The sequence below is a fragment of the Schistocerca piceifrons genome, chromosome 5, assembly GCF_021461385.2.
Source record: "Schistocerca piceifrons isolate TAMUIC-IGC-003096 chromosome 5, iqSchPice1.1, whole genome shotgun sequence".
NCBI classification, from domain to species: Eukaryota; Metazoa; Arthropoda; class Insecta; order Orthoptera; family Acrididae; genus Schistocerca; species Schistocerca piceifrons.
Genome location: NC_060142.1, coordinates 416,991,421 through 417,018,921, shown reverse-complemented (window position 1 = coordinate 417,018,921; position 27,501 = coordinate 416,991,421). Strand labels below are relative to the sequence as shown.

At 41.9% G+C, this 27,501-nt stretch overlaps 1 protein-coding gene across 2 annotated transcripts in view; it reads right to left on the bottom strand.

Annotated features, from left to right (window-relative positions):
- LOC124798160 (regulator of G-protein signaling 20) overlaps window positions 1-27,501 on the bottom strand; it is a 512,660-nt gene that overhangs the window by 5,291 nt on the left and 479,868 nt on the right. For both annotated transcript variants that reach the window (XM_047261443.1, XM_047261441.1), the window contains 2 exons: window positions 25,263-25,324; window positions 16,955-17,121 (listed from right to left, as the gene is read on the bottom strand). In XM_047261443.1, the coding sequence (XP_047117399.1) occupies window positions 16,955-17,121; window positions 25,263-25,324 (229 nt within the window). The remainder of the gene's footprint in view (window positions 1-16,954; window positions 17,122-25,262; window positions 25,325-27,501) is intronic.

The window sequence follows — 27,501 nt, the reverse complement described above, 5'->3', positions numbered from 1 at the left end:
TCGCAGGAGAGCTTCTGTAAAGTTTGGAAGGTAGGAGGCGAGGTACTGGCGGAAGTAAAGCTGTGAGGACGGGGTGTGAGTAGTGCTTGAGTAGCTCAGTTGGTAGAGCACTTGCCCGCGAAATGCAAAGGTCCCGAGTTCGAGTCTCGGTCCGGCACACAGTTTTAATCTGCCAGGAAGTTTCATGTCCAATACACTTAATGTACTCAAACCATTCTTCATCTGTAGGAATTGTATTTTTTTCTGTAGTAAAAATTACTGGAGAATGAACAGAGGTGTTCGGTGAAGGTGTTAATAGTGTAACACTCCAAATTCCGCCAGCGTAGGTAATGTATTTTGTGCAAGAGGTGCCACACAGCTCGTGAACGGTAGAAAAAGTAATATTCAAGCATCAAGAGCTGCTGCTGAAATAAGCCTTTATTGACTACCAAACGTCGATCAACCAATCAAAGCTCTCATAAAATCATCTATATCAACCTGTTTTACAACGTTCGTAATGTGACGTCAAAAAAATTTAAGAAACCTCCTTACGAAACTGAAACTACCGTCAATAGTAACTGTGTTAAAACATTTTACTATTGACGGTAGTTCCAATGACACGTGATGGCTTTTCATTATACTTTTGACGCCATGACAAGAACGTTAACAGACTGTGTGACGTAAATATTTTTATGTTACCTGGTGGTGACTGGCTGGTTGAAACTAGGTAGTTAATAAACGCTTGTTTCATTTGAAGGTTTTCTTAGTTTTGAAGCATGAATTTTTAACAGAGAGGTTAAATAGAACAACTTAGTTAATTAAATATCTTGAAGAAATTATACAGAAAAATGGATTAGTGAGAATTGCTACGGATGTAAAAATAGTAAAATGGAAACATCATATCATTTTAGAAAAAAGATGTTCAACAAGGTAAGAATATCTAGACATACAAAATTAAAACACTACGTCACAGTAGTAAGACCGAGACACTTGGAAAGACTAATTATTAGCAAAAATAAATGATATAAACTACAGATTGTTAGGGATCGGAAAGTGGAAAAGTTAATTTCAATCTTCTTTGAACGTCTCTACCAAGTGACTGAGAACAGGCTAACGAAACCAATGTTACTGTATTTCTACAACAGTAGCATGGATTACAAAAGTAAGAAAAGAACTAGGTATAAACAATATCAAAGAGACCGTTATAACAGAAAGAAACACTTCAAGAATAACATGCTAAATTTAGAAGAGTTTCAAGGCAAAAATATATAAAATAAGACATCAGGAACAACGCAGAAGATAGGAAAAGATGACACGGGGAGATGATTGAGGAACAATGGGAAAACAGGAAGCAACAGAGAAAAAAGGAGAAACTCAAGCAGTTAGGTGATTCCAGTGGCTCAATACGGAAAAAATAAAAACTATTAGAAAAATAGAGCATATAGAAGAAGATGCAGAAGGCATACATTTTCACTTGGAATATCCGCAACAAAATATATTTGTCTTAATTCTTAAACTAAAACCATAGAGCATTCCGGGACACAGAACACAAACTTTTTCCTGAAAACATACACTGATCACCTTGTCACATGACTCTGGTATGGTTTAACACTTCGAAGAGCAAAATTAAAGGGCATTTCGCTGTTTGAGACGAGTGCCACAGCTAAGATACTATTTGCTTGTAATGAAATAGAAGAAACAGCCATTACTATCTTTAAATTTTTTTGTTGTACATTTTCGCATTGGTGAGTCTCGGACATACTCAATCATACTGCTTCAGCATTGTGAAATGGCTCCATGGTACGCCAGAACTATTAAAAATATCTCAAAGACATTGAATTTGGAGTTATAATCTGAAAAAAATCTGCATATCTTATCACATGCTTATATGCATCTTTTTCACAGATTTTATATTCTTTTTCCTTGCTTGATGATATTAAATATTTTAATGAATTTGTTTGCTATGTTTTATGTGCAAGTGTCTACTACATTGAAGAATAAAAGGTACAAAAAAGTTAATGAGTTAATAAATTCATAACAAAGAAGAAAAGAGAGAAATACATTTCATTCACCTGTACAGACACTATCATATGAAAATAAAAACTTGCCACACTAAAGTTATGCCTTGCAAAGTATATTTTAATCATTCATTGTTACCTGTTAAGTGGAAAGTAAATGTAGAAGCATAAAAGGGGAGTGAACAGTATGGCACTTATAAAGAAGTTAAATGACAGTTTACATACTAACATTTTATTTACCTTAACCGAACAGTGGAGACAATAATCTGAAGAAGGAAAACACCGGATTTTCCAAATGAAAATTATATAGTACTTGTCTACTTCTCTTCCCATTCAGTGTGTTATTTACTTACTGATTCTCTCTCTCTCTCTCTCTCTCTCTCACACACACACACACACACACACACACACACACACACACGTACGCACGCATGCACTCAGACACACACACTTAAATGGGGGGCTTGTCCTTCAACCACAAAATTTTCCTCATCGAAACATTTCTCTGTGTAGTATTTCGAGACCAGTGTAAAATGTTTCTAGGGATGGAAGCATTTAGTTTCTATTTTCTGTTACAGTGTGTTTAATCTGTGTCCATCCTTAGGTAAACTAAAATAAAATCGAGTATAGCGGTTCTTCCTGTTCTACGTATCAGTACCAGTAGAATAGCTTCCCACTGTGACTACTGCTAGAAATAGTGATGATTAGAAAATCTGAATAAAGCGGACGAAAAGACTAAGGCTGACATTTATAAACCGTGTTTGCAGGTTAACACTGCTCGAAATGTGTATACATTCAGTGGAAGACTGGATTCTGTTACATTTACGTGTTTCTTGTCTTGTAAAAAATGGTTCAAATGGCTCTAGCACTATGCGACTTAACTTCTGAGGTCATCAGTCGCCTAGAACTTAGAACTAATTAAACCTAACTAACCTAAGGACATCACACACATCCATGCCCGAGGCAGGATTCGAACCTGCGACCATAGCGGTCGCTCGGCTCCAGACTGCAGCGCCTAGAACCGCACGGCCACTCCGGCCGGCTCTTGTCTTGTAAATACGTAGTGATAACAAGGCTTCATTTCACCTTTTCTTACTAGCAAGATAATATTCAGATTTTAACAGTATTTCCCTATGAAACTTATATGTTTCGCGAGTCTAGAATCTCTCTTTGAATTCGCAAAAATGATGCAAATACCCATAATACTAATGTTTTGGTCTTTGCTTAAACTATGAACAAACACTGCTCATAAGTCGCGTAACAATCCCAGCATAATGATGTGACCATAATCACTCCAGAGATATTTCTCCTCTATAATTAAAATACTATACAGCAATAATAAACGGAAGTGCTTATATGCCAGTGAATGTTAATTGCTGGATTATAAGTTAGATAATATGTAATGTAAATAAGACCTGTATGGAAAATATTAGTTTTGCTAACAACAAGAGAACTCTGAAAAAGAAGAGGCAATGATGATGAATACATAGCATACAAGGCAATAGGGCAGAAACAGCACGGAAGGGGCTGTTGGTTGTCTTTGGATATATTTAAAGCATGGCTCCCACAAGTTAACCAAATAAATTTTAAAGTATCTTTGAGACAGGAAGACACGAAAAGTGCGAGCAAAGATATACAGAACGGATTGGACAGAGCAGATGAATCGCTAGGCAGAGTGAGTTTTGAGAAGAAAGTATTAAAAATGAAAGTAATTTAGTATATGGATCAGAACAATGGGGCTGAGAGAAAACGAAGACATATACAGAAAAGTTGAAGTACTGGAGAAGAAGTAGGGAACAATGATGTATGTCAATTGTCCGTGGTTCCTAGTAGATAAAAGGTAACTGAATAATATGAGTGCGTAGTGAGTTAATGTTTGATTATTTGTAATGAGTGGGGAACGAAGAATATGACAAACTGCATCATTCGCCTAGAATGATCTGCGAGAAGCTTGGAAGATATTAGTCAGGTCGACTGGAGTAGGTAACTGCCAGGATCCTCGTTTATGTACAAACTATTCGTTTTAGTTACAATCGCAACTTGATTGGTCTTAAGTATTCCTACAGACAGTAGAAGAATACTGTTGTACTTCAGGTTTGTTGCTGTGAATTCTTCAAGATCGTTTATGTATCCTGTGTTTACCGAAAGAATCCAGCCATTCCTTTTAAAGAAGTGAAATTTCGTCACTAACGAACTGACAGATGGCCTGCGACGTCACTGTATGTGTCCCCACCTGTTAACTAACGCTCGATGTGACATTTGGCAAACGGTCCAAATCGTACGCGTTATTCGACATAAAAGTCTTCTGGATATGGTACCGCGTCATAATGTATAAAACTACGGCCGATGGAGAAAAACCAACGTTTTGGCCACAGTTGCAACGGCCTTCTTCTGGGTCATTAGACCGCCGCAACAGTGGCCGAAACGTTGGTTTTTCTTCAGCAGCAGTAGTTTTATATATTATGACGCAATACCATAAGCAGAAAACTTTTGTGTCGGCTGACTCTGGCAGCGAAAGCTTACGCAATTATACACTCCTGGAAATTGAAATAAGAACACCGTGAATTCATTGTCCCAGGAAGGGGAAACTTTATTGACACATTCCTCGGGTCAGATACATCACATGATCACACTGACAGAACCACAGGCACATAGACACAGGCAACAGAGCATGCACAATGTCGGCACTAGTACAGTGTATATCCACCTTTCGCAGCAATTCAGGCTGCTATTCTCCCATGGAGACGATCGTAGAGATGCTGGATGTAGTCCTGTGGAACGGCTTGCCATGCCATTTCCACCTGGCGCCTCAGTTGGACCAGCGTTCGTGCTGGACGTGCAGACCGCGTGAGACGACGCTTCATCCAGTCCCAAACATGCTCAATGGGGGACAGATCCGGAGATCTTGCTGGCCAGGGTAGTTGACTTACACCTTCTAGAGCACGTTGGGTGGCACGGGATACATGCGGACGTGCATTGTCCTGTTGGAACAGCAAGTTCCCTTGCCGGTCTAGGAATGGTAGAACAATGGGTTCGATGACGGTTTGGATGTACCGTGCACTATTCAGTGTCCCCTCGACGATCACCAGTGGTGTACGGCCAGTGTAGGAGATCGCTCCCCACACCATGATGCCGGGTGTTGGCCCTGTGTGCCTCGGTCGTATGCAGTCCTGATTGTGGCGCTCACCTGCATGGCGCCAAACACGCATACGACCATCATTGGCACCAAGGCAGAAGCGACTCTCATCGCTGAAGACGACACGTCTCCATTCGTCCCTCCATTCACGCCTGTCGCGACACCAGTGGAGGCGGGCTGCACGATGTTGGGGCGTGAGCGGAAGACGGCCTAACGGTGTGCGGGACCGTAGCCCAGCTTCATGGAGACGGTTGCGAATGGTCCTCGCCGATACCCCAGGAGCAACAGTGTCCCTAATTTGCTGGGAAGTGGCGGTCCAGTCCCCTACGGCACTGCGTAGGATCCTACGGTCTTGGCGTGCATCCGTGCGTCGCTGCGGTCCAGTCCCAGGTCGACGGGCACGTGCACCTTCCGCCGACCACTGGCGACAACATCGATGTACTGTGGAGACCTCACGCCCCACGTGTTGAGCAATTCGGCGGTACGTCCACCCGGCCTCCCGCATGCCCACTATACGCCCTCGCTCAAAGTCCGTCAACTGCACATACGGTTCACGTCCACGCTGTCGCGGCATGCTACCAGTGTTAAAGACTGCGATGGAGCTCCGTATGCCACGGCAAACTGGCTGACACTGATGGCGGCGGTGCACAAATGCTGCGCAGCTAGCGCCATTTGACGGCCAACACCCTGGTTCCTGGTGTGTCCGCTGTGCCGTGCATGTGATCATTGCTTGTACAGCCCTCTCGCAGTGTCCGGAGCAAGTATGGTGGGTCTGACACACCCGTGTCAATGTGTTCTTTTTTCCATTTCCAGGAGTGTATGTAGCGGTCAAGCTCATTAGCGTATCTTGTGACGGAACTGAGTTGTCCCTACCTAGTATGCCACAAAAAAATCAAAAAATGAAAGCATGGAAAATAAACCACCATAGGTAGTGACGGGGAACACACCCATAGTAAAAGTAGCAGCGTTCAACGTCTGTCGAAGGTAGTGAATATGCAGTGAAGATTTTCCTCGCTCATCCTCAGTACCAAAAGTCTGTTTCCTTCTACTTCAGGCGTCAGGTCACCATTGTAAGAGAGTAGAATCCCATCCTTAAAAGAACAAGTGCAGGAATCTGATTATATAGTGTTTTCTACCGATTGAGTCACTGTTAATTAACTGTGATCTAGTAACAGACTCCCTACAACCTATTAATTTCTCTACTGCTCACTTTCTGGCTTATTTGGTAAGAATTGTGTTTGTGTCATCGCTGAAGGATTGGGGTCTGGAGGTATGTGGTAAACTCAATGGTAAGGCAGTATCATACGTAAGCAAAACACTGGCGTAAGCATCGCTCCTGAGAAATGCTACGATAAACAGTACCGAATCGCATGCCAGTTTTGGCAACAGTGTAAACTTTTGCTACTTACCCCAAAAATAATAATGGGACTGTTGAAGTTATTTTAGAAATCTAACTCAGTAACTGGGATACAATACATGATCATCTCGAGGATACAAATGTGATTTTAGTCAAAATATAATAAAGTAACTTGGTCCACCTGATTCTGGAACTAACGCTCCTATACACATGATAGAATTAAATTTTTTTGGTGAAATATATGCAAATCAGCTAGTTATGATACCAGTAAGTTTGCGTCCTAATTTGGCTTCTTTTTTTATGTGCTTTGTGTTATTGTTTTGATAAATAATCTGATTCAGAGAAAGTTACCTGCAGTATGAATTAGTTTAGGGAAGCATGCAAGTGAAGGAGTGAGCGAATATAATCCCTGTAGACGTTCTGTTAAATGCGCCTCTCATGTTTCAGGAGACAGTGGGTGGAAACTTATTTAACAAGCAGGTAATTCGTAACTTCTCCCAGAAACATCGGTTCATGTGTAATCAACGTTACTTAGGACTAAATATTAAAATGTTGAGCTCTATTATTTGTGTGCTGTCCTCTGTAAAATCGTTAATTCACGGTATTTTTACATGTTATACAAATATTAAGGCCTAAACTCGAACGGCATCAACAGTTTTTGTAAAAAATAATAATCACAAGTTTTGGGAGCAAAGACTCTGTAAAAAAACAGTCATGGATAATTTCAGTTATAGTGATCGGTAGAAAATACTGGAGCAACTCATCGTCTAGGAAAATGTCATGTATTACACAAAAGGAAGTAATTAGTATTACTCTACGTAAGGATATTGTAGTAACTGGCGTAAATTCAAAAACAAGTAAATTATACAGATGAATGTAGCCGCATAAAATTTAGAACTAAATGTGCAAGATGCTTCTGCGTATTTTTAAGGGTGTGTTATTTTTTGAAAAATAAATAATAGTTGTTCATTCGATTAAACTCGCGGTGATCTACTTAGTGAAAGCTCAGCTATCAATAAACAGATGAATATACATTAAATTATTATCCAAGAATAAAAAAATTTCGAAAGAAAAATCAATTCAAGGATACTTATGTATGACGCATAAACTACAACAAACGTTTTAAAATGTAGTGTGTAAATTAGTGTCTAGATGATCTAAAATGTTTGGATTAATTAGTAATACATCTGATACGGTTAATGTAGTTTATTCTCTGTTCACAGCACCTTTGCGGCTTGTTTTTCTCATAGGCACTAACGGAGTCACTGAGCCATATAATACTTCCTTCCTTCAAAGGCACGTGGATGGCTTCGCTGAGAAGTTGTCAGAGTAACCGATATGGTTGTCACTTCGTTTGTCTAAACATTCTCACCATGTGTGTGTGTGTGTGTGTGTGTATGTGTATGTGTGTGTGTGTGTGTGTGTGTGTGTGTGTGTGTGTGTGTGTGTGCTCGCACGTCTGCCCGCTGCTTCACATGAATCACAATTACGACCAGCCACTCTATAATTAGACATTATCCTATTGTGGAGAACGAATTCTATGAGCATTTGTCGCTTTTGAATTTTATGACATTCTGTCCCACACGACCCCAGTATTATTTGTACATCATACTTCATTGCGGTTTTTGCCGCGTTTTTATTATATCGTTTTCTTCCCTCTCTATCAGCACAAATTTTTCAATTGATTTTAACCTATCTTCCTGATGAGTTAGAGACTAGAAATATTAAACACAGATCAGACCAAACGACAATGCAAAATAAATTCAATTTTTTCTCTCATACAAAGGGGTGAGGGTGAAATGGGTTGGTAACGCCTGACATCACGGCTGCCCTGCAGGACTAATGTGTCATGCAGGTAGAATTGGGATAAGGTATGTAAGTGGATAAGCACATCAAGGCAAGACCCCAGACAGGAGGCGGGGGGTGGGGTGGGGGGCGTGAAAAGGAGATGGATATTGCTTTCTTGTCTGTCTGTCTGCTCAGTACCAATTTTGCAATTGATTTTAAACTAACCACGATGAGCTGTAGACTTAAAATTTTAAATGTAGCTCAGAACTGGATGTTTTGCAATTGATTTTAAACTAACCACAATGAGCTGTAGACTTGAAATTTTAAATGTAGCTCAGAACTGGATGTTTTGCAATTGATTTTAAACTAACCACAATGAGCTGTAGACTTGAAATTTTAAATGTAGCTCAGAACTGGATGTCAATGCAATGGCAACTAACTTTCTTTCCTGTTCTTTGGTGGAGGGTACTTTGTGTACCACTGCCATTTTCTCCTTTTCTTATTCCAGTGGTTCTACGGAAAAACAATTGGTGGTAAACATACATATGAGCTCGACTCTCTCTAATTTTTACCTCCATTTCTTTCTATGAGATATATGTACAGTGATATTGTTACAGTACTTTGCATACCACTGCCATTTTCTCTCCTTTTCTTATTTCAGTGGTTCACAGGAAGAACAATTGCTGCTGAGCCTCCACACGAGTTCGAACTCTCTAATTTTTACCTCCACATTCTTCCCATGAGGTATGTGTACAGTGGCTTGATATAGTATTTCAGTCAGATGAAGAGAAGTTTACCACACGTCTCAGTTGTAATCTCATCAAAATCTTTGAAATCAATTGAAAAATTTAGACTGATATGACTAAAAAGCAGAATATAATTAAAACTAAACTAAAACTCCGTCCGAACAGACCTTGGAAGACCCAACGGTACTGACCAGTCGCCGTGTCATCCTCAGCCCACAGGCGTCACTGGATGCGGATCTGGAGGAGCATGTGGTCAGCGCACTGCTCTCCCAGCTATATGTCAGTTTATGAGACCGGAACCGCTACTTCTCAGTCAAGTAGCTCCTCAGTTTGCCTCACAGGGGCTGAGTGCACCCCGCTTGCCAACAGCGCTCGACAGACCGGATGGCCACCCATCCAAGTGCTAGCACAGCCAGACAGCGCTTAACTTCGGTGATCTGACGGGAACCGGTGTTACCACTGCGGCATGGGCGTTGGCAGAATATAAATATTTAAATAAAATTTTTTAATGTACCATGTTATAAATAAGACCAAAAAATGTAAAATAATTGATCCCAGCCCCATGCAGATTCTTAGTCCCATACAGACAGCTCCGAAAATTTGTGACAGTGAATTTTTAATAGCCATGAAAATTCTTGTAACATTTAAAACGAAAAACGTTTGGAGCATGCAATACGTAATTGTTGCATGAAGAGTTGCTTACTTGCTTACTAACTGATGCATGAATAGTTCACCTCTGTAGTGTTATCTATTGCATGTGCCCCATGCTTTTCGTCTCAAATCTATCAAAAATTCACAAATTTACAGGACTCTCTGTATGGGGTTAGAAATTTATACGGGGCTGAGATATGAATATTAAAAATTCATTTTTTTTTCAAATAATTATTATTCGGGTCTAGCGATCTAATTGTAAAGCAAGATGCCGCTGTGTCACTGTGTACATGATTTGGAGGTGGTTCTTCACGATTTGGCCACTCAGCCTCAGGACAACATCAGACATTCAATCAACCCCACGCCGGACCGTGTTGCGGCACGTTTTGCGGCAAAAGGTGGTCCAACTCGTTTTTAATGTTCCACTGTATTTGTCTACTTGTACTCACTCTATTTGCGTACTTGTCTTGATCTTGGGATCACTTTAATCTCTATCTACAGGGTGAAAAGTAATTAAACCGACAAACTCTGGGAGATTGTAGGGGACATCAAAACAAATAGTTTTCCCTAATGTCATTTTTTCCTATGAGGATTATTTAAACCGGTGGAGGTCGCTCTTCAGTTGTTACAGGCCGTATTACGATCTTCAGTTGTAGGCGACTGCTGTCCACCAGTGTAGTAGTGCATTGTCTCAGTTTACTAATGGAGCGATACACCTGGAGTGAGTACACTGATATGGTTGGTGCGTACTACGTAGCGCACCACAACGGACAAGATGCACAGCAGTTTTGTCAACAACAATAAACTAATCGCCGTAACCCGCATCATACGACTTTTGCTGCTGTGTACCAACGTCTGCGTGAGACCTGGTCATTTAGCAGATTACCTGGACAGGGACGCCGTCGCACTGTAAGAACGCTGCAATTTGAGGAAGTTGTCTTGCAGCATGTGGAGCGGGATTCTTCAATCAGGACTCGTGCAGTTGCACGTAACATGGGGACGAATCAGACGAATGTAAGAACAGTCCTTTGAGAGCAATTGTTACGTCAATTTCACTTACAGCGTGTCCACAACCTGGAACCAGTTGATTATCCACCCAGAGACAATTTTTGCATTGGTACCTGGAACAGTGTGAAATGCATCCTACATTTCCATCCTCTGTGTTGTTTACCGATGAAGCAACATTCAGGCGTGATGGAGTCTTCAACATGCACAATTCGCATGTTTGGAGTGAGGATAACCCACATGTCACAGTTGCTAGAGCTCATCAAGTGCGGTTCTTCGTTAATGTGTGGGTCGGTGTTGTTGGGGACTGTTTAATTGGGCCGTATCTGCTACCTAGCCCATTAAATGGGAGGCACTAATACAATTTCCTCGCCAGAGCATTGCCAGAATTGCTGGAAGACGTCCCGCTCCCTACAAGACAATGCATGTGGTTCCAACATGACGGGGCGCCGGCACATTTCAGTTGTGTGCGTCGATTCCTGGACCGACGGTTCCCAGAAACGTGGATTGGCAGAGATGGTCCTGTACTGTGGCCCGCTCGATCCCCATATATGTCCCCTCTGGGCTTTTTTGCGTGGGGAGAGGTGCGCAACCCTGTTTACGCAAATGCTGTCGCATCAGAAGAGGATCTGGTTGCCCAGATAGTAGCAGCAGCAGGAACAATTTAGGATACTCCTGGGGTTTTTGCCCGTGTAAGACAGAACATGATCCGACGGTGTAACCTTTGTTTACGTGTCAATGGAGGCATTTTTGAAAATCTATTGTAATTGAAATTGGGTTGTGTTAATGTGTTGTCTCTTGCTCATAAAAATGGAAAAGTGGTTGTTGGTTTAATTAATTTGCCGCCAGATAAATCTTCCTCTACCGGTTTAAATACTCCTCATAGGAAAAAAATGACATTAGGGAAAAATATTTGTTTTGATGTCCCCTATAACCTCCCAGAGTTTGTCGGTTTAAATACTTTTCACCCTGTATATCATTAAATCTAATAAATTTCATTTTTGCTCCCCTCTTGGTGCGCTATTTTCAATGTTCCAGAGTGTATGTAAGATGCGATCAAAAAGTTTTCGTTAGAAGGCCATATAATCCATTTTCGTTAAGCCAGTCAGGTAAAATCACCGTGAGCACTGGGGCAATCATTCCGTCGACTCAGTAGATTGAAGATACCCTGCTGTAAAATAGCGTGTCCTGCAGCGTGAAGAAGTCTCTAACTGCCTGCTGCACATCCTCGTTCAGCAGGAATCGTCGCTACTACACGGCCTTTTTTTTAAGGGACTGAAGCCTTGAAAATGGCATGGGGGGAGATCAGGACTACAGGCCGAATGCTCAAATGACTCCCACTTGAGTTGGCGCAACTTTGGAGTTGCGGCATTTGGGACTGGGGACCCGTTGTCACGCACCATTCCACAACGATGGTTTTCGACAGACGTGCTACTCCACACACATAATTCATTCTCTGATGGATGTGTACCGGCGTTTGTCCTACGGCAGCCAAGAAAAGAAAACAGCACGTTGGTCCTGCTTTGGACGAGTTTGATAATAACGTTGCCATGGTTCACGTTTCCGCATTTACTGCATGCCGTCGGAAAGACACGAATGCCATACTAGTCTCTTGTCTTCATATCGGTGCTTATATACCAGCAATGGAGTGACGGTATGTTTCGTAAACACTGCAGCAACGCTCTCGGACTGAAACTTTTTGGTAAATACTGAAAGCTAGCAGTTAAACTAAAAATATTTTTTTTAAATATTGTGAGTCATAGTAAGAACGATGGTTTTTAGGCAGCTAGGTTTCTAAATACGCCGTCGCTGTATGAACAAAATATTCTTGATAGAAAATACGTTTAACTATTCGTCAAGATTTTTTTGATTTTTAACAGATGGCGTAAGGCGCTAAATCATGTGCAAAGTGTTATCCAACACTGAATTGTATTTTAAAATAAATTTATCGCTAACAAGAAAGTTCTTCCACTGGTATTCCTCTGGAACAAAAGTCATCTTCGTCCTGTAGATATAAAACGTGTCAAATGTACAATTGAAAGCTGCTGGGGGGGAAACAGTAACTGGTACCACCGAATATATGTAGTGGTACAATGCGACCGTGATAAACGTCCACCAGCCCTGCACCAGCCCGTGCTACGGCGCACGTCAGCCGGTAATATGCCCCCGTCTTCCGTATACACATAACTCACCCGTAATAAAAGGTATGGCTTTTACGTAACGACCATGCGCGGGCTCTAGCAGTAAGACGTATGGGGAGAGATTGATATTAGAATATGATTCTTCCTATTATTGCCAGTTATCTGGAGATTGGGGATTAGAGATGAGCAACAATTCGGTTTTTCTCTCAGGGCAAGAAGTGACGAAAGCATTCACAAAACTGTGTGGATGTCTGAACAGCCTCATAAAGCATAGCGAATATTAAAAAAATAATAATGCCACAAATTTTACCTTCTTAAAATGTTATTTATGAACGGGCACCAAACAAAGAGATTTGGGAATGGTACCATTGTTTTACGGCAAGGATATTAGATATAATCTCTGACTGGCTACAGAACAAAAGATGTGTTACTAGACATCACTTCAAAACTTCCTCCGAAAATGTGGCCATAACAAGTCGGCGTGTGATGAAGGACCCATCCATACTAAAACTGGTACCAAATCACTATACAGGTTGCTCCACTGATCGTGATCGGGCCAAATATCTCACGAAATAAGCGTCAAACGAAAAACTACAAAGAACGAAACTTGTCTAGCTTGAAGGGGGAAACCATATGGCGCTATGGTTGTCCCGCTAGATGGCGCTACCATAGGTGAAACGGATATCAACTGCGTTTTTTTAAAATAGGAATATTCATTTTTGTTACATATTCGTGTAGTACGTAAAAAAATATGAATGTTTTAGTTGTACCACTTTTTTAGCTTTGTGATAGATGGCGCTGTAATAGTCACAAACATATGGGTCACAATTTTAGACGAACAGTTGGTAATAGGTAGGTTTTTTTAAATTAAAATACAGAACGTAGGTACGTTTGAACATTTTATTTCGATTATTCCAATGTGATACATGTACCTTTGTGAACTTATCATTTCTGAGAATGCATGCTGTTACAGCGTGATTACCTGTAAATACCACATTAATGCCATAAATGCTCAAAATGATGTCCGTCAACCTCAATGCATTTGGCAATACGTGTAACGACATTCTCCTCAACAGCGAGTAGTTCGCACATGCATTGACAATGCGCTGACGCATGTTGTCAGGAGTTGTCGGTGGATAACGATAGCAAATATTCTTCAACTTTCTCCACAGAAAGAAATCCGGGTACGTCAGATCCGGTGAACGTGCGGGCCATGGTATGGTGCTTCAACGACCAATCCACCTGTCATGAAATACGCTATTCAACACCGCTTCAACCGCACGCGAGCTGTGTGCCGGACATCCATTATGTTGGAAGTACATCGCCATTCTGTCATGCAGTGAAACATCTTGTAGTAACATTGGTAGAACATTACGTAGGAAATCAGCATACATTGTACCATTTAGATTGCCATCGATAAAATGGCGGCCAATTATCCTTCCTCCCATAGTGCCGCACCATACATTAACCCTTCTAGGTCACTGATGTTCCACTTGTCTCAGCCATCGTGGATTTTCCGTTGCCCAATAGTGCATATTACGCCGGTTTGCGGTGCCCAGAGGCAGAACTGTACACGACGTTCAAAGTGGTTGCCATGCAATTCCTGATGCATAGAAATATGGAACGGGTGCAATCGATGTTGATGTAGCATTCTCAACACCGACGTTTTTGAGATTCCCGATTCTCGCGTAATTTGTCTGCTACTGATGTGCGGATTAGCCGCGACAGCAGCTAAAACACCTACTTGGGCATCATCATTTGCTGCAGGTCGCGGCTGACGTTTCATATGTGGCTGAACACTTCCTGTTTCCTTAAATAACGTAACTATCCGGCGAACGATCCGGACACTTGGATGATGTCGTCCAGGATACCGAGCAGCATACATAGCACACGCCCGTTGGGCATTTTGATCACAATAGCCATACATCAACACGATATCGACCTTTTCCGCAATTAGTAAACGGTCCATTTTAATACGGGTAATGCATCACGAAGCAAATACCGTCCGCACTGGCGGAATGTTACGTGATACCACGTATTTACAAGTTTGTGACTATTACAGCGCCATCTATCAGAAAGCGAAAAAAGTGGTCCAACATAAAACATCCATATTTCTTTACGTACTACAGGAATATGTAATAAAAAATGGGGGTTCCTATTTTAAAAAATACGCAGTTGATATCCGTTTGACTTATGGCAGCGCCATCTAGCGGGCCAACCGTAGCGTCATCTGGTTTCCCCCTACAAGCAAGACAAGTTTCATTCTTCGTAGTTTTATCGTTTGACGCTTATTTGGTGAGATATTTGGCCCGGTCACTATCAATGGACCACCCTGCACACACTGTAAGGCTACGAAGAAATTATACGTATCAGACGGAAATCGGTAGAAGCACATGTACAAATAAATGAGTGCCATTTAAGAAAAATTGGATGATTTATACAAGAGTAAGAGATTCACAAATTGAGAAATTCAATAACGCGTTGGTTCACCTCTGGCCCTTATGCAAGTAGTTATTCGGTGTTGCACTAACTGATAGTGTTGTTGGATGTGCTCGTGCCAAATTCTGTCCAATTGGCGCGATACAGCGTCTAAATTCGGAGCTGCTTGGAGGGCCCTGCCTATAATGCTCCGAACATTCTCAATTGAGGAGAGATCCGGCAACCTAGCTGTGCACGGTAGGATTTGGCAAGCACGAAGACAAGCAGCAGGAACTATCGCCGTGTTCGGGCGGGCATTATCTTGCTGAAATGTAAAGCCCTGGATGGCTTGCCATGAACGGCAACAAAACGTGATGAAGACTACCACCATGTACGCTGTGAGGTAAAGGGTGCTGTGCACGACAACGAAAGGGGTCCTGATATGAAAAGATATGCCCCCTCAGACCATCACTCCTGGTTCTCGAACTGTATGGCGGGCGAGAGTCAGGTCGGTATCCTACCGTCGTAAGGGATATCTCCAGACACGTCTTTGCCTTGAATCTCATTGACTGGGGTAAAAGTGTCTTCAGTGACGGTCGCGTTTGCAACTCAGCCCCGCTGACAACCGATGACGTCTGTAACGATGCCCCGGGCAGCAGTGGGATACCATCTTCACTGTCTCCCTCTATACAGCGCGACAACCGGGACTGATGCTCGGGGTGCCATTTTATTTCAGAGCAGGACCTCTTTGGTTGTCATCTGCGGCACCCTTACAGCACAGCGGTACGTCGATGACATTCTACGCCCTGTTTTGTTGCCCTACACGCCAAGCCAGCCTTGTCTTACAGTCTAGCAAGATAACGCCTGGCCTCACATGGCGAGAGTTTCTACTGCCTGGGTTGTTCGTGCTTGCCAAACCCTACTTTGGCCAGCAAGGTCACAGAATATCTGTCTAGTTGAAAGCATTTGGTGCAGGTAGGTCCCTCGAACTAGGTCGGGATTTTGAGGATCTAACTTGCCAATTGGACAGAATTTGGCACAATATCCTTCAGGACATCCAAAAACTCTCTCCATGAATGTCAAGCCGAATGACTGCTTACATAAGGGAAAGATGCACTAGCGCGTTACCGACTTCCTCAACTCGTGAATCCCTCGAATAAATCATCTAGTTTTTCTGAATTTGTAATAATTCGTTTGTCCGTAAATGTACATGATATCTACCGATTTCCGTCGAATTCGAGAAATTTTTTTGTGCTGTGCCCGTTTCTTGTCTTAGAGCGTACGCGATACATTATGAAACACGAAGTGAAAGTTCTTTTGGTAATGAAAGTAAGTGTTCGGGATATAAACTGTAGAGAGCGGCAAAGACTTGGATACAGTAAGTGAGTTGGAATGACTGTAGTTGCAGTTGTTATGCAGACACTAAGACACTTGTAAAAGATAGTGTTTAGCTGCATCAAACTTGTCTTCGCACTGAGGCCTATAACACTGTCACATCTGAAAATACCACATTCTACTTTCTCACTTTAAAACCGAAATTGGGAAAACGCAACGTGCGTCTTAACTATATAGATTTATTAGCTTTCTCAGAGGAAGCACACCCACTGGGAAAGCTGAAATCCCCTCAAATAGTAACACAACTGTATCCATTATTTGCTTTGGCCGAATAAAGATAGCCATGACAGAGGTCACGCTATACATCTAGTCATAGTTACCTCTTTAGGCGAGAGGATAGAGATGTAGTCCTCGTAGATGAACCTGGCCTTCTCCTCAACCACATCGGGGTTCGACTCCTTTTTCAGATCTTCGCAAGCAAGCCAGAAAAGGATGTTTTCTTCGCTGTATTCACAGCGCAGAAAGTCGCGGAACACCTTTCTGCCGGCTGTAAATCGGATAAAAGTTTCTTAATTACTCCAATTGTAGTACCACACAAACGTATATATATATATATATATATATATATATATATATATATATATATATATATATATATATATATGCACTTTACATATATGCAGGGTTATTCACATTTCCGGGTCTTCAGAAGACGACAGAATAAATACCAGAAAACAGAAAAACTACACGCATCAGTAAGTAGAGTGTCTCTCCAAGTTCAGATTCCTAATGCGCGCCATGGCGTAGTTGCGTAGCTTACCAGCAGAGGTGTGTCGGAACATTCTCACAAATCTTCCTACCGAGCAAGGTGGCGCTGTGGGTAGCACACTGGCTCGCATTCGGGAGGATGACGGTTCAAATACGCGACCGGCCATTGTTATTAATTTTTTTCGCGATTTCACTAAACTGCTTCAGGCAAATTCCGGGATGGTTTCATTGGAAGGTCACAGCCGATTTCCTTCCCTACCCTTCCCTTATCCGGTGGGACCAATGCCCTCGCTGTCTGGTCCCCTCCCCCAAATTAGCCAACCAGTCAACTACTCCGTATTGTCGCATAGAATTAGTTCGCTCCTGCAGATAGGCAACACAGTGAACAAATTTCCAAAGCAGGTTGCTGTCGTATCTTTACTTTACTTTAATGACTGTGACGCACATAATGACTTTTGCTGCGTCAGGAAGGGTGCGCATGAGCACCTGTAATGTGAGTGCAAATCCTGGAGAGATGCTCTATGTGGTATTTTCTATACGTCTTCTAGTAATCACGCAGTCGTCTTTTGAAACCCTGTGTATTTGACATTCATTGCTGGATGAAGCTGTCCTCTAGACTATTCCATTAGTAACTGTCTTTAGTGCTGGGCAAGGATTTTTTCTGAGTTTTCTATTGCCGTCTACCTGTGTAAAGCTGGGAAGAAAAAGACTGATAAAATGAGTATTCAGAAATATGCGGGATGACCCGAAAGTCCATTAACATTTGAAAATTTAATACACCCCGAAACAATGTAGGCAGAGAGGTAAAAACTTACACACATGTTTGAAACGACATGAAGTTTTACTGAAACCAAAAAAGTAAAAAAAAATGAACACCATTGGGACATCATATGAAACAAAAGCAGTAATTTGCATAAAAACTGATTTTTAACAAAGACTATATTCTTTATAACAAACGCTCAACATGTCGGCCTTCATTCATCAACAATACCTGTAGTCGAGGGACAATATTGTAAACAGCACTGCACAGCATATCAGTAGGTAAGGTGAGAAATTGGCGACGGATGTTGTCTTTCATCATTTCTAATGAGGTCTGACTGTCGGGGTAGACGTCCGACTTCAGATAACCCCACAACCACTAATCACACAGATTGTGGTCTGGGAACCTAATAGGCCAAACATGTCGTAAGTAGTTGCCTATTAGCTGATCCTCACTAAACTATGTGCGCAAGAGATCTTTCACCGTGCAGCGGATTCTCCGTTCTGATAGTAAAACTTCACTGATAGTGCCATTTCTGGTGAAGTCAACATGCCATGACTGCTGGCTCATCTAACTAACTCTCTCACTACAGCTGATTTTATACAAAGTCTGTTCAAAAAAACTCCAGAACATTCGTGATTTCGCGACAAATTGTGTGTTGGAGAGAAATGCGGTTAGTTCTTTGCACACGCCTGTGTTTAATGTATAACTGCCGGAAGTTTCATTGTTGTATGTCTCTTTGTTATTGTTCAGAACTGTATTGAGTGGAACGTTGTGTCGCATAATTTTCGGTTTTCGAGATGGCAGAGTTAGATGAGCAACGAGTCTGAATTAAATTTTGTGTGAAACTCAAGAGAAGCTTTGCAGAGACACACCAAAAGATTCAGGAAGCCTACGGCGATGAGTGGGCAAGCCGTTCTTGGTGTTATGAATGGTTCAAACGTTTTGAAAATGATCGGAGGAAAGTCAAAGATGACACTCGTTCAGGACGTCCTTCGACGAAATTGTGCGTGCCAATTGAAGACCCATCGTCCGAGAGTTTGCGGAAGAATGTAACATTTCAGTTGGAACATGTAATGAAATTCTGACACAGCATTTTGGAATGAATCTTGTTGCCGCCAAGTTCGTCCCACGGCTCATGAGTCAAGATCAGAAAGACCTTTGCCTCACAATCTGTGAAGAACTTTTGGATCTCGCAAATGAAAATTAGATGTTCCTTAAGAGAACCATAACTGATGAGATATTGGTCTACGATTATAATGTTGAGACCAAGGTTCGGTCTTCACAGCGGCTCAGGAACTGTTCTCGAAGACAAACAAAATCTCGTCTGGTCAGGTCACATGTCAAAGACACGCTGATAGTTTTGTTTGACTGCGAAGGATTAGTATATCATGAATTTTTGCCACAGGTACAAACTGTAAATCGATAGTACTATTGGGACGGTTTGTGACTCTTGAGTGAAAATATTATAAGAAAACAATCTGAAATGTGGCGAGAAGATGCATAGATAACGCGGCAACACATTCATCGCTGTTGGTGCGTGACTGTTGTACAAAAAACGAATTCACTGTGCTGCCTCATGCTCCATACTCTCCAGACCCGTTCCCTGAGGACTTTTTTTATTTCCAGAATTGAAAACCCCGTTGAAAGTACGAAGATTTGCAACGATGGACGAGCAAATTGCAGACGGACGCGATCCAGCAACAGGCATACCACGACTGCTTCCGGAAGTGGAAATGGCGTTGGGAGAGGTGTATCAAGTGTGGAAGAGGGTATTTCAAAGGAGACCAGGCACTGTAAGTAAAAGATAAGCGTAGAAAAATTTTGAGGGTAAAGTTACAGAATTTTTCGAACAGACCTCGTATACGATTTTCATACGGAGTGAATGACTTGTTGCAAAGACAGCCACCTGTTGGCTAGTTGTTTCATTTGTTTCTAGTCTCAATAAAATTCCCTATCATTTCAGACTTATGTGTCAATTTTCATATCTATACCTGCAGATTATGAGTGGTTTTCTTTCTTTCTTTTAAAAAAAAGAACAGGGAAATAAACTTTTGACACAGGTGAAAAGAGATCTGCTATTTCAGGAGGAAGACATCCAAACAGCAAATAATGCTGCACCAACTCCTTCCAAGTTCTACAAGTCCCTACAGATTCTCGAACGCCATTAACTCCTCCTCGCTTTCAGCGTCAGATTACCTTCCCCTACGAGGATCTTTTACCAACGCATCACATTCCCGCCTCTCCTCACTTACATTTAACACCTCCGAGTACTCTAGACCATCTTCAAACACGACTCCGATAATCCTATCGTTTCCCCTGTAATTTCGAATCCTCATACACTGCCACACCTTTACCAACTCTCAAATGGTTCAAATGGCTCTGAGCACTATGAGACTTAACATCTATGGTCATCAGTCCCTAGAACTTAGAACTACTTAAACCTAACTAACCTAAGGACAGCACACAACACCCAGCCATCACGAGGCAGAGAAAATCCCTGACCCCGCCGGGAATCGAACCCGGGAATCCGGGCGTGGGAAGCGAGAACGCTACCGCACGACCACGAGATGCGGACTCCACCAACTCTCCCCTTACATATCCTCCACAAGCTCTCCCAGAGAAACTTCAGTCATCTCCCCCTTCCAGATCATGAACTGAGCCCCGACATTAACCTACTCTAACCAGTCCACCTTATCAAGGTTTTCTCTCTCTCCCCTCCTCACATATCCTTACTCGCACTTTAACTTCTGCCTTTCTTTGCACCCCCGCCCTCTTTTCACACCAACCATTAGTGTCACCAGTTCCCCCATCTGTCCCAACAGCCACCCCTACCGAACTACTCAATGCACCAGCCCTCCATCCTTACAGCGCAACATTCCTACCCCCTCCACCAGCCAATCTTTACCCTTCAACAACTGACTCCCTATCCCAAGGGAAGTCCTTCCAATTTCTAGTGTCAGAAAGGTGCATCTTTTACATATAAGTGTTTTGGCAACATGTTTGAAATGGTTTAAATGTGTGCTTATTACATTTAATTTTACCTTTTATTGTTACTGTTTTTAACTACCAGTGGCCGGCCAGGGTGGCCAAGCGGTTCTAAGCGCTACAGCCTGGAACCGCGCGACCGCTACGGTCGTAGGCTCGAATCCTGCCTCGGGCATGGATATGTGTGATGTCCTTAGGTTAGTTAGGTTTAAATAGTTCTAAGAACTAGGGGACTGATGACCTCAGCAGTGAAATCCCATAGTGGTCAGAGCCATTTGAACCATTTTTAACAACCAGTGCAAAAAGTCGTCCATCGTATATCTCAAAACTTCTACTTTACGTTTCACCTTTAAAAAGTTTAAAATTTAGTGTATGCATCTCCGCCATCTGTTTCTTGTTTTTTCGTCTGCTTTACTTTGTTATCGTCTATTGGCTGAAGGCCGGGTTGCTAGTACCACTGACATCCCTCCCCCCTCCCTTCCCCCCTCCCATTTGGGGTGTGGAGGGGATGAAATGACTATAAAGGGGAAAAAAGGCATTGCACCTACGCAGAGTACAACAGACGAAAAAACTAAATGGGAAATAAACAACTGCTAACTAAAGGGAAATGATAACAGAAACATGAAGTAATGCGCCCAATTAATAGAGTGTCTTAGAGAAGATGCAATAAAAATATTTCAAGAGAAGCAACTGTGGAAAGATAAGAGTAAGAAAAAGACAAAATATAAACTAATTACGAGTGGATAACACATTTCATCAATTAAAATGACAGATGACACAGTGTATACCAACAGAAGTAAAAGTTGTACAAGAATTCAAAGAATTATTTAAATTTTCGTATAGCTCAAGGCGAGAAAATACGTGGTCTAAGTGCACTGTATTTGACCAATAATTGAAACTTTGTGGATCCTGACACCGTTCCCCTCCGCTGCTAAAGCTTTGAATTAACATCAATAGCAAAGACGTCCGAAGCCTTCCGACATAAGAAGGTCGTCTCGTTCTGCCAACGGCCTTTAAAAAAAGAAAAAAAGGACGGGGTTTGGAGCACGTTCTTGCCCTTGAGGGTGGGAAAATGCCATTAAAATGTGAAAGAATCAGCAATGATCAAACGAATTAGATCTCAGAACACAATCGAAACCACTGCAACACGGACGCGTGATGTGTATCTACAGGTAATGTAGCCCGTAATTAAAAACGTGTCTTGATCTCTTCCCTGGTGAAAGACAGAATTAACCTCCATCTGTGTCTCTGGGAAGGAATTAAAAAGGGGAGGTGACTATGAGAAAAATATTGAATAACAAAAGAAAGGGTACATCCTGCTATTCGGTCTGTGGAGCGTATGTAATTTACAAGTTGAAATGAGGTAGTCAAAATTTGAAAAGGAAATGCAAAGACTGAGTCTAGATATAATGAGGTTCAGTAAAATGAAATGGAAAGAAGATACAGATTTATAAACAGACGAATATTGGGTAATATCAGCAACAGAAGATGGTGGAATGGGAGTAGGATTCGTCATAAAAAGAAAGGTCTGACTGAGAGTGAGTTACTGTGATAAGTTCAGTGACAGGATTATTTTCATCAGAGTCGACAGAAAACCGACCCGAACAGTGACAGTTCAGGTATACATGAGGACTTTACAAGGTGACGATGAATAAATAGAGAAAGTGTGTGTGTGTATATATTGATCGAGTAATTCACTGTGTAAAGGGAGCTGAAAATGTAGTAATTATGAGTGATTGGAACGCTGTAATAGGGGAAGGAAAAGAAAACAGAGTTGTGGAAGAACGTGGGCTCGGTAATGGGAAGAGAGGAGGAAGACCAACGGAGTTCAGCAATAAATTTCATCTGCTAACGGCGAATAGACTATTCAAGAATGACAACTGAAGGAATTATACTTGGTAAAAGCCTAGAGACACTGACAGATTAGAACTGGAATGTATCGTGGTCTGGCAGAGATTTCGAAATCACGCGTAGGATTGTAAGAAATAGCCAGGAGCATATACGAACACAGATCGCAGTTTATAAATCATGAAGATTGGGTTGAAGTTTAAGAGAATCATCTCGAAGACTGTGAATTTCTCTAAGACTGAAGATACAGCGATACTGAATACCACAGCAGACAGAACAATTGAAGAGGAATGGACACCTCTAAAAAATAGGTTATCACAGAAGTTGGACATACAGATATAGTAGTTACAAGGTAGAACACTGCGAGGAAGCCTAGGGCGGCAGAAGAATACTTCATTTGATTGACGAAAGAAGGAAGTACAGAAATGTTCTCTGAAAGACAGGAATACAACAATATAAGCAACTTAGGAATGAAACATATAGAAACTGAAGGGAAGCAAGGCGGAATAGCTGCTGCAAAACTGCGGAGAAATCAGGGGGTCGTCGGAAAGGATAATTCAGTTTATGAGAAAATTAAAACAGCCTACTATGAAATTAAAAGGAAATGCGTCAAAATTAAGAGTGCGGAAGGAATTTCGTTGTTAAATGCATAGGAGAAGGTAGAAGTAGTACAGCGAAGGCCTCTACGTGGTTGAGGAAAGTACAGTGAAGGTCTCTACGAGGATGAGAAACTGTCACATGGGCTATTAGAGAAAGATATGGGAATCGGCATAGATGACATATGAGATTTAGTATCAAAGTCAAATAGAGCTTTGGAAGTCCTACCCATGAATTAAGGCAGAAAACATAGGTAACACTCCCTCGTAGTTTCTAAAATCCTACAAAGAAGTGACAACGAAACCACTATTCAAGTCGGTCTGTAGAATGTACCAGTCTGAAAATATATCATCATAAATTTAAAAAATATAATCCTCTCAATATCGAAAATGGCAAGGCTAGACAAGCGCGAAAATGGAATGGGGTAAGGAATGAAAGTGGAAGCCGCCAGCTAGAATTTTGCACAGGGCATAACTTAATCATAGCTAACACTTGATTCAAGAATCATGAAAGAAGGTTGTATACATGGGAGTGGTCTGGAGATACTCGAACGTTTCAGATAGAGTATATAATGGTAAGACAGTATGATACTGCCTGAAGAGATTTTGGAACCAGGTTTTAAATTGCAGGGGCAGGTGTGGACGCTGACCACAGTCTATTGGTTATGAACTGTAGATTAAGACTGTAGAAACTGCAAAAAGTCGGGAATTTAAGGAGATGGGACCTGGATAAACTGAAAGAACCAGAGGTTGTGGAAAGTTTCAGGGAGAGCATTAGGGAACAACTGACAAGAACGGGGGGAATAAATACGATAGATGAAGAATGTGCAGCTTTGAGAGAGGAAATAGTGAAGGCAGCAGAGGTTCATGTAGGTAAAAAGACGAGGACTAGCAGAAATCCTTGGGTAACGGAAGAAATATTGAATTTAATTGATGAAAGGAGAAAATGACTGCAGTAAATGAAGCAGGTAAAAAGGAATACAAACGTTTCAAAAACGAGATCGACAGGAAGTGTAAAATGGCTAAGCAGGGATTGAGACAGGATAAATGTAAGGATGCAGAGGCATATATCACTAGGGGTAAGACAGATACTGCATACAGGAAAATTACAGAAACCTTTGGAGAACTGAGAACCACTTGTATGAATATCAAGAGCTCAGATGGAAACCTTGTTCTAAACAAATAAGGAAAAGCAGAAAGGTGGAAGGAATATGTAGAGGTTCTCTACATGGACGATGTACTTGAGGACAATATTTTGGAAATGGAAGAGGGCGTAGATGAAGATGAAATGGGAGATATGATACTGTGATACTGTGTGAAGAGTTTGACAGAGCACTGAAAGACCAAAGTCGAAACGAGGCCCCGGGAGTAGACAACATTCCATTAGAACTACTGATAACCTTGGGAGTCCCAGCCCTGACAAAACTCTACCATCTGGTGAACAAGATGTATCAGACAGGCAAAATATCATAAGCCTCAAGAAGAATATAATAATTCCAGTCCAAAAGAAAGCAGGTGTTGACAGATGTGAAAATTACTCCGTTGCATGTAATATCGTCTCTGTTTGTTAATTGGCCATTTTACGTTTTTCTTTGATGTCATAGAGAAGGAAGATAACATCTGTTATTATTTACGTAATGGGTCTCTTAGTCCGTAAATTAAATTCGACATTAAGGTATTCATTTTACTTCAAGTACAGGAGAAAAAAGAAGAAATGCGTATACTTACCGGCACTTTTCATGAGTCTGTCGAACGACTTTCCCCAACTCCGAATTTCTTCCAGCGAAGGCCTGCAACAGAATTCGGAAAAAAAGAGTTAAATTATGATACGGAGGGTTACTTTTAAATACTTTACAGCTATATTTGCCTTGCCTCAGTTAGATTATGAGATATGGCAAATTTTCTACTCGATGTACGCCTTTATCGTAAAAGGGGAAGTTGCTGCTGGTACTGTGCAGTTGGCAAATCACAGTACCCCGGTCTTGCTCTTCGTAAGAGGTCTAGCGTCCTGAACGCAACACGTTATTTTCCAGTATAATGTAGTGAAAGATATTTGTACACCTTTGAGTCGACAGCTGTTAAAGACAAAGCAGAAAGTATATCAGAATCGGCCAGGGAACCTGCCACCTTCATGTAGTCTGTCTCTTGTCTCTTGAAGTGCGGGCGTCATGTTCATCTAGGAGAAACGCACACTTACGACGTCGGAGATAGTATGTTGTACAAGTCTGTAAGAAATGCTTTATGAAACATCGAAATTTGTAATGACCGATTTTCGGTTTTTACGTACTGACTATCACACATGCAGATTACTAAATCACTGAGTAACGGGTTGGGAATGCCACAAAAAATGTTATTAGGCCGACCTTATCAGGGAGAGTTCATTAGAAAACGAATCTCGCGAATCGTAGCAGTGAAACTGTTGTCAAACTATGTGTCGTTGACACCTCTGACGCGTTACTATATCTATTATTCGAGCTTTTGACAAACGTTTTCTGAAGAAATTTGGTCATGTCGGACAAAACACGTTACTCAAAGACCTTTTGAAACATAATGTTTGTCCACAAATACTCGTCTGAATAGCCGAGTGCGTTAAATAGCCGACTTCCAAGATACGAGGAGGTGAACCCACCTCGGATCAAATCCACCTCGTGGTTTAATGACGACGGCTGGTGAGTCTGCCAGCTATATATGGTTTTTACGCGGTATGCCACATCTCACTACGCTGGTGACCAAAATTCAAAACTAAAGAAACGAACAGAAATTTTGCGAAGTTGCGTTTATTTTGCCAGCAAACAGTACAAACGGATGATAGTGAAGTAAAAACAATGTTAAGAATACAGAACGTAAACAAACAAATTTTCTTCGTTTTTTCCAACTTAACTGATATAGACATACATTCCGATAAACGGTTAATGTGCTCAGTATGGGGTGTGACCATCTCTGGCCGCAGTGCAGGCATGAGAACGATGAGGCATGCTGTAAATGACGTCGTCTATCTCATGTTGAGGCAGTAACGCCCATTCCTTCTGCAGAGTTGCTTGCAAGTGTTCGCGAGTGGTTGGTGCATTCTCACGTTATGCAACCCGTGTCTCTAGTGCATAACAGACTTGCTCTGCTGGATTCGAATCGGAAGAGCAAGCAGGCCACGCCATGCGTGCAAATTCTTCCGTTTCCAAGAAAATATCAGCTACCCGTTCTCTATGAGGTCGAGCACTATCGTCCATCAGTACGAAGACTGAGCCCACAGCACCTCGCAGTAACTGCCTATAAGGACCCAAAATTTCGTCACGGTATCTGACAGCAATTAAACCTTGCCAATTTAACCGTATAAGTTCATGAAGAGCTCTTCGAGTGGTCCACATAAACCCTCCTCGACATCGGTCTCTTTCCACACTGTTTTGATCCCAAAATAGTGTTTCACGTGCTCTCCAGTTGCGAATCCGTCGAGAATCACTCTTCAAACCAAATCGAGAGTCATCTGTAAAAAGAATATTAGCCCACCGTTCGACCGTCCAGGTGGCATGTTGACGGTTCCACTCTAGACGTTCCCTTCTGTGAAGACGTGTCAGAGGTACGCATGTAGCACATCTCCAACAGTAAAGGCCACTCTGCAGAAGCCTTCTGTACACAGTTTGCTTTGATGCAACACGTCCAGTGGATGCTACGAGGTCAGATGCCATTTTCCGTGCAGTAGTAGGGCGGTACCATCGTCCCCTTACAACCAAATAACCGTCCTCTCTTTCCGATATCGCCTGTCCTGCTCTGATCTTCGGGATACAGTTCCAGTCTCTATGAACTGTCGCCACATCCGAGAAACAACATAATGTTTCATGTTAAGCCATCGAGCCATATCATTTTGCGACTTTCCTGCTTCCATTCTTCGTATGTCCCTCCACCCCATAGTCTGGTAGGTGTCCTCACTGTCAAAGTACCGTCTATGACTGTGTACTCAGCGATTTTGGATGTG